We start from the raw sequence: 8,395 nt of genomic DNA, 5'->3' as shown, positions 1-8,395 counted from the left end.
ATTTTTCTTTTCATTTTTCTTTTTATTCATACGCGCTCAATTTGTAGTTGATCATTTAAAGTGCACAATTGTTATTAACAATACTCATGAATTCCTGTATAGCTCAGTGGAAGGGCGTTGCATTAGCAGCACAAAAGGCCATGCGTTTGAACCAGGGAACAAACACACTGATAAAATGTATACCTTGTAATGCTTTGTGAGTTGAAAGCGTCTACCAAATGCATAAATGTAAATATTTCAAAATAAAAAACCATTGTTATGCCAAGTAATAAAGGTCATTAGTTTAACTGTAGGTGTTTAATGTTAATGTGTAATACATCAAATTGGTTCTTATTTTAGTTCCTATAGAATGGAAATGTGCAACAGCTTCAACCTCAGATAAAACAATTACAATCTGGAGTTGGAACAGTTTTTAAGAATTGAAAAACAGCATTTTCATAATGTTTAGTCATCACAACGTTGGGAACTGTACATGACAAGACACATTTGAAAAAAAATATTTTGGCTGTATAAATAAAACATTAGTACAGGTGCCTTAAATGTTTTGATTTTATTTGAGAGTAGTGGTTTTTGTTCTTGCATATGTCGCCCCCTGGTGGTTGAATGAAAAATATTTTGCTACAAAATAAATAATATTAAATTCCGTTCGTCCTGAACGATAAAAACTGATTTGCAATAAAACATATGCGAAAAAATAATATTGATTCTGAGCAATAAGCAATATGACTGTTCTTAAAATATGTGTGTTTGAATTGATGCAGTGTTGTGCGTTAAATCAAGCGGCGTATGACATCAGAGTACCGCGAGAACGGAGAACAAAAGCTGTGCTCTCGATTTGCTCTCGCGGTACTTTTGTTTGATACCTTTTGTGCGCGATGCACCTGTTTAGGGTTGAGCTAGTTGACGTCATCGCGGTATGGGGGAAGGGACTTGGACTTCTAAAGAGCAAAGGTGTATTTACACAGACTTTTACGTATAGATAAGTAAAAAATTTCATTGGACGGATTCGAACCAGATCGTTAACGATGGCATGACGGTGATCTTACGGTGACTTTTTTGATGAACCATTTGAATCAGATTTCGGATTTTGTTGCGTTTTGGTGAGAATTAGACGGGGAAAAAACTTCCGCGTAAACAAGTAATATGCCGAAGCTCGGTGTTATAGTGATCGTGCTCTTCGTATTTCCTATAGGTAAGTTGCCATCTAAAATAACCCCTAAAGACTTGAACTGAAACATTGCAGGTTGTTTAGCAATATTTTCTGTACATTTTTAAGTAACAGGTGCACGAGAGCTCAATACACAGATCACGTGACCATATATTTATTTACAAATGTACAAGACTAATGAAGTGTTGTGCAAACATTTAGTGAGCAACATTTTATACAAACAAATAATTTGTTGTTGAATGAAATCTTGAAGTCATACAAAAATATGATTTTTTCTAGCTCTAAAATGTTTTATTAGCTAGAATTTGTTATTTGTGAGTGTAATCAAATTACTACAAATATTTCTTATCATCACAAATGATAAGAAAAGTCATTGAATAAATAAAAAGGTGTGGGAACATTGATTCAAACAGTGTGTTAACTGCAGTCTCTCTCTCTTTTCTCAGAGTTGTTGTCTATCCAGGTCACAGTAACTGAAACAGAAAGACGCACAACTTTGTTTGCTTCAGTTATTCTGCGCTGTGATTACTCCACCTCTGCCAGTTCACAGGATGTTTTGGTCACGTGGCGATACAAGTCCTTCTGTTTGGATCCAGTGCTGGAATATTACTCAACTGGTAAAGTTACAAGAGTACTGAATATAGAATGCCTATATAGAAATGTATAGCTGGCAAAGCTTTAATAGTCTAAATAAATATGACATAATGATCAATGTGACCATTTTCGTTTCTTTGTTCCTTCAGCGTATCAAGCAGCTCTGGCAATGAAGCAGGACCCAGCCAATGACTGTCCAGACAGTAAGCGAACTGTCCGCATAGTGATTCAGAAGAGGGGAATGAATGAAGCGACACTCGGGCCTGAGTATCGAAATCGCAAGATCACCATACAAAACAGTGAGTATGAAACCACTGCCACAAACATTGAAACTGATATTTTATCTACAGTATAGTCAATGGTTATACAGTATGTAAGCAAAAACCAAATCTGCTAGAAGAGTTTCTATGTATTGATTTTTGGGGAAAATCTGCATAATAAATGTATAACATAAAAATAAACTGTTGAACAGCCTGTAATCATCTACAGTAGTCACCCTTTGCCTAAAATCAAGTCATAACGTCTTGACGTCTCTGCATTTTATACCATGTTAAAGGAATCTACATACATTTTTCAGGTTTATTGGCTGCTTTTTTAATATTTAAGCTTTCATTTAGTCATCCATTTAAAAAAAAAATCTTTTAGGAAAGCGAGGCGATTTTAAAACGCGGGAATGAGACTATCTTTGGAAAACTCAAATTTTATGGAGAAAATACTCTGCAATGGTGTTAAAGGATACGTCCATTTTCTTAAAAAAAAATCCAGATAATTTACTCACCACCATGTCATCCATGTTGATGTCTTTCTTTGTTCAGTCGAGAAAAAATTATGTTTTTTGAGGAAAACATTCCAGGATTTTTCTCATTTTAATGAACTTTAATGGACCCCAACACGTAACAGATTTAATGCAGTTTAAACTTGCAGTTTCAACGCAGCTTCAAAGGACTCTAAACGATCCCAACCGAGACATAAGGTTCTTATCTAGCGAAAAGATTGTCATTTTTGACAAGAAAAAAAAATGCACTTTTAAACCATAACTTCTCTTCTTTCCTCAGGCTGTGTTACGAGCCAGCGCGACCTCACATAATTGTGTAATGACATCGAAAGGTCACGTGTTACATATATGAAACACACATTTGCCGACTATTTTAAACAATAAACTGACACAAAGACATTAATTAGTATCATTCGACATACATCAACGTCAGAACGGTTCTCTTTCTCCACACTTGTAAACACTGGGGCGTAGACGAGAGGTTGTGGTTTAAAAGTGCATTTTTATTTTTTCTTGTTAAAAATGACAATCGTTTTGCTGGATAAGACCCTTGTGCCTCGCTTGAGATCGTTTGGAGTCCTCTGGAGCTGCGTTGAAACTGCAATTTTGAACTGCATTAAAACTGTTGGGTGTTGGGGTCCATTAAAGTCCATGAAAATGAGAAAAATACCGAAATGTTTTCCTCAAAAAACATAATTTCCTCTCGACTGAACAAAGAAAGACATCAACATTTTGGAAGACACGGTGGTGAGCAAATCATCTGGATTCATTTTTAAGAAAATGTATTAATCCTTTAAAGCTTTGCCTAAACCACAAAGCTGGTGATGGTGGCCTAAGACTTTTACACAGTACTGCATAAACAACAATAAAACTTGATTTTCACCACAGGGAGACTTTAAATGATCATGCTACATTTTTGTATGCGTGTGAATTACAGATGCAGACCTGGTTATCAATGAGGTCATGTGGTGGGACAACGGCATGTATTTTTGCTCCGTCGACGCACCGGGTGATGTTGTGGGGGACTCCGACAAGGAAATCAGGCTCATTGTGTATCGTAAGTATTAGCGTATTGAACTCTCATTGAACCACAGAGAACCTCACAGACGCTGATGATGTCACACTATTTGTTCTTCAGATTGGCTGACAGTGCTGCTTATGATTCTTGGAGCTTTGCTTCTGATCATATTATTTGGCGTCTGCTGCTGCCAGTGTTGCCCTCAGAGCTGCTGCTGCTATGTGCGCTGCCCCTGTTGTCCTCGAACCTGCTGCTGCCCAGAAGATGGTATTTAACTAGTAGTATCTGTTTGTGTATGCTTTTAGATAGAAATAGACATATATAATTGCTTCGACTGATACAATGACCAACACGGTTTACGCTATGGTAACACTTTAAGGGTTAAGAATAATTGACCTAAATATTTAAATAATCACTGTAATGTATGTCATGAAAAAGGCTGTCATAAAAACATTATGAGTCATTAGCTTTTTTTGTAAAAATGACTTCTTGAGAGATCATGCCATTATAATAAGATCTTTCATATGTGTAATGTTCAATGTGTTTTAGCTGTGATGCGCCACAGAATGATTCGTGATGCTCAGAAGGGAATGGTGCCATGGTTTAATGGCCATCCCATTTATGCTCCTATCGCCTCGAATGCATCTTCTCAAGGGAACCCGCTACTGTATTCAGGTAAGGATTAATACTTTCAATAATTCGCTTGTACACTTTAAAGATGAGTGCACTAAGGCAGCTCTTTCTTCCATCAGGTTCTTTTTCTCAACCTCCATCCAAAAACAACTATCCCATGGGCCCGATGGTCATTCCTTCCCCTCAGCCTGTCCCACCCTTCATACCGCCCCATGGATACCATCCCAATGACAGCATGAAAGGGAATATACCTGGAAATAACCAGGTGTTAGATTTTCTAGAGAACCAGGTAAGAGGAATGGAGATGGCACCCACGATGTTCCAGCCTCAGCAACACTACGCAGCAGTCCCGCTTGAGCACCATCAACCTCAATATATGGCTCCACCTTCCCAGTCCATACCCCAGGCAGTATCCTATCCAGCCAGGCCACCCAGCATGCTGTCAGCCCTGGGTGACATGGGTGTCCAAGGTGCGGAGCGCAGGGTCATCCAGCTCCCTCCAATCATAGGCAGAGCAAAATCGAGCTCTCGGCGGGCCAACGACGGTGCCCATGGGAAATCTAGGCAGTCTAGTCAGTCCAGTGGTAGTACTAACCCCAGTGGCCGTCATCGGGATGACTCCTGGAGGGAACCGGCATCTTCACGCAGAGGGATTCCACGCAGCTACAGTGATCAGTCAGACTTAGATGAAAGGCGTGGAGGTCGTGGTTCCTCTGGACGCAGGGGACGTTCGGGTTCAGATGAGTCTCGGCCACGCGTTCGCAGTAAAGCGGAGCTGCTGGAGGAGTTGGAGCGTGCAAATCTGAGGGACAGGAGCTATTTGCCTCCACGCAGGAGCTCCTGGAGTTCAGTTGAGGAGGAGGATTATACAAAAGCAAAGCGATCTCAAGGGAGATTGGTTGAGAAGCCTCCAGATTACTCTACCATTGACATTTTGTCTGGCGACCACAGGAGGAGCGACCACATCTCAGTAAGAATTTAGACCCATGACAAGTTTACAAAAAGAGGCTGTGATAATATGCATTGGCCACACAAAATATTTGGACACTTAACAGGGACACAGGGATGACATATATTTGAAGGCAAAACCCGGAAGCGAGTTAGCATTTAAGCATTTCCGGTTCTATAGATTCTGTGAAGTAAATGTTTTTTTTTTTTAATGGGGTTTTAGTTAACCTCCTTAAATAAGATATTGGGTTAGCATCAGCCCAAGATATTTTCTTGCTTTATTTCACCACATAAAACACACTAGTAATACCCGCACCCGTGACTTTTTAAAGCTTTAAACTGTCTTACCTTGTTGGACAAAACGTGTAAGCATTATAAACGTTTGTTAAACACTAAGCTTATTTTTTTGTTATAATACAAAAGTCTGTTGTAAAAAATTTACGGCCTTTTTGTCGAGGGAACCAGTGTCCCACAAAATTTTGGGATGGCCTACAAAAATATGTCATCCCTGCAGCACTCTATTAAAGGTGCCATAGAATAAAAAACTGCATTTACCAAGTCATAGATGAATATTAAGAGTTTAAAAAAACTGCTGGAAAACAGGTCAATCTCAACATAACACCGACTGTGATGTAACAGTCAAAATGTACGCCCCAACATGTTTACAAATGCGAGCTACTGGCATGAGCCGCAGAGCAATCAGAACAGAGCTCAACATTATTATTCATGATCCTTCCAAATAGGGCAAAAATAGACAATTTTATTCAAAGGACAAATCCTAGGGTTGTAAATAGACATGTAAAAACGTTCTAGATAATTTTTGCACTTAATTAAAGGACAAGTTTGGTATTTTACACTTGGGGCCCTGTTTTCGGATTGTTTGTGATGGGGTGGAGCGGTTTTGACTGAGGTTTGGACATGTGATGCTGGCCCGAGAGTTTTCGGTTTCGGTTGTATCACCCCCCACCTCTACAATGTGTGTATAGGTGCACTGGAACAATCCTTCCTAAAATGCATTAAACTTTCGTTTGCAGGGACGTGGGGCTCGCCGAGTGGTCGGGGGTGTTCGCTGATGTGCTCGCACAGAAATCGCTGCAAGAGATGCTTCCCAACAGGTGTTTTACAATTCTGTGGACCTATTTTCCCAAACGCCTCACACTCGTACATTCTTCCGTTGAGAGCTTGAATAATAGACACTCCAGCCCAGTTGGTGGCGATAATCCGCCTTTGCCAATTGCAAGTACCTCACAGCACATCTAATACAAGTCAATGGAGTTGGACAAAAACTACGATAAAACCTGTTGGAAAGTATTTTTTGCAGCGATTTTTGTGTGGGCATGTCAGTGAACGCTCCTGGCCACTCGGTGGGTTTCACGTCTTTGTGGACGAGGGTTTGGTGCATTTTGGGAGGGATTGTTCCAGTGCACCTGTGCACCCATTGTGGAGGTGGGAGGTGGTGCAACAAACACCCGAAAAGTCTCGGGCCAGCATCATATGACCAAATTTCAGTCAAAACTGTTCTATTTCATCATAAACAATCTAAAAACAGGGCTTTAAGTCTATAATACCAAACTTGTCCTTTAAGTTACATACCTTCTATGTAGATATCAAAGAACAATTTGATGCATTTTAATGCATTCTTTGGCACCTTTAAGGTTGTAACTGTACCTCTGACACCTATGTGAACTTGAGGGGAACTAACTTTAAACATCCACAAAAACATCTTTGTACCATGTGCTTTAAAGTAGCATTTCCTGGCTTGCAGATTATACTTGTTAAAGTTTTGTTTAATAATTGTTTTAAAATGTGTCTTTAAATACACTTTTGTATAAGAGCAGCAGACAAAATAATTGTGACCTGTCTGTGAAATCCAAACTAAAGTCTCAAAGTTGGATTTCAATCATTGATTTCACTTTAATTTCAGTCTTTGAAATGACCTTACTCAGTAAATATTAAATTTATCTATGCTGTTTTCACATAATGTTCTTTACATTATACAGGATCATGATTTTATCTTAGAAACAGCAAATCACAAAGGAATGACTTTAGCTGGGTTTTGACAGATATGTAAATTTTGACCTTATATTTTTAAAACTACTCTCTCATCATTTAATTTCTCTCCACCTTATGCTGTTAACACTTGTTTTATTTTTTTACTTACATTTTTTTCCATTCAATTTCAGTTTATTTCGAGTTCATAATAAAGTATTGGTTACTTCAGAAAAGAACAAAAGTGAATAAATGTTATAGTTTTTCCAATGTTAATTTATCTCGCTCTTACAGGAAAAGAGTTCACGCAGTGGTAGAAGCGTCGTGATCTGAATTCTCATCCTTCTTTGTCCTTCATTTCCAACCTGATTTGTTACTACATTTGAATGTCTACTGGAACAGACTACATGGGAGTAATGGTGCACTATTGAGCAACAAAAAAACAATTGAGCACAGATGGATTCAATTTGACCTCTGGAGGCTCTGCAGCTTTGTTTTTATCTGATGTATTTAAGTAAGTTTGAAATATTATGTGATTACCTTTGAACATTTCTTTGTTTTATACTGATAATGGAACTGTTTTATTATACCTTGTTTAATTATTAACTGCAAAATAAGTTTTGTTGTATATTTAATTAGCACAATTTTTAGATGACAGTCAGCAGGAATTGAATGTTGAAACTGGTTTCTGTTATGCTACATATTTCAAAGTGAAAACAACAAGTGTAGGCCTGGACTCTCATTTCCCCCCCTTTTTGGTTGAGAAAAGCTGGAGGGAGCTAAATAAAGGTTTAAACAGGGTTCTTTTAGGAAAAAAGGTTCTTAAAAGAAATCTCAATTCTCCATTTTTATAACCCACAGAATGCTTTTCCACTACAAACAATTGGTTGTGTGGATATTGAACGTTATTTCTTTATGGAGCCATACAGCCAGATAAAGACCTTTTATAGGAATCTTTATTTTTAAGAGTACTGGTCTGAGATAGATCTGAATGCAAAACTGTAGTGCAGAAAAAGTAATTTTATAGAGCCATATACTGTATATTTTTTGTTAGTTAGACCAGTACCATGCTTTAAAGAAAACAAACGGGTTTTCATGCTGACTTTAAAAGAGATTGCAGTGAAGTGAAGGTTGTTCAGTAGTTCAGTGAAGTTTACTTTTTACTTATATTTGGTGTTTGTCTGTAGTACTTGATGTTGATTTGTTTTGTCTTTTTGTTCTGAACTGTTATTCAGATATCATGTTTATATAGAGAAGGAATTTGTTGTGT

General features: G+C 38.1%; 1 protein-coding gene across 1 annotated transcript; it reads left to right on the top strand.

Annotated features, from left to right (window-relative positions):
* The first annotated feature begins 897 nt into the window (after positions 1 to 897).
* ildr1b (immunoglobulin-like domain containing receptor 1b) lies at positions 898 to 7,850 on the top strand. The gene is made up of 8 exons (XM_055215882.2): positions 898 to 1,192; positions 1,615 to 1,785; positions 1,912 to 2,061; positions 3,475 to 3,594; positions 3,676 to 3,822; positions 4,105 to 4,230; positions 4,308 to 5,158; positions 7,420 to 7,850. Exons 1-8 carry the CDS (start codon positions 1,144 to 1,146, stop codon positions 7,456 to 7,458), a joined length of 1,653 nt encoding a protein of 550 aa, XP_055071857.1. The 5' UTR covers positions 898 to 1,143; the 3' UTR covers positions 7,459 to 7,850.
* Positions 7,851 to 8,395: the final 545 nt, after the last annotated feature.

This window comes from Misgurnus anguillicaudatus, chromosome 17 (assembly GCF_027580225.2).
Source record: "Misgurnus anguillicaudatus chromosome 17, ASM2758022v2, whole genome shotgun sequence".
In the NCBI taxonomy this organism is placed as follows: domain Eukaryota; kingdom Metazoa; phylum Chordata; class Actinopteri; order Cypriniformes; family Cobitidae; genus Misgurnus; species Misgurnus anguillicaudatus.
The sequence above is the reverse complement of the archived record's forward strand: the minus strand, read 5'-3'. Positions and strand labels throughout refer to the sequence as shown.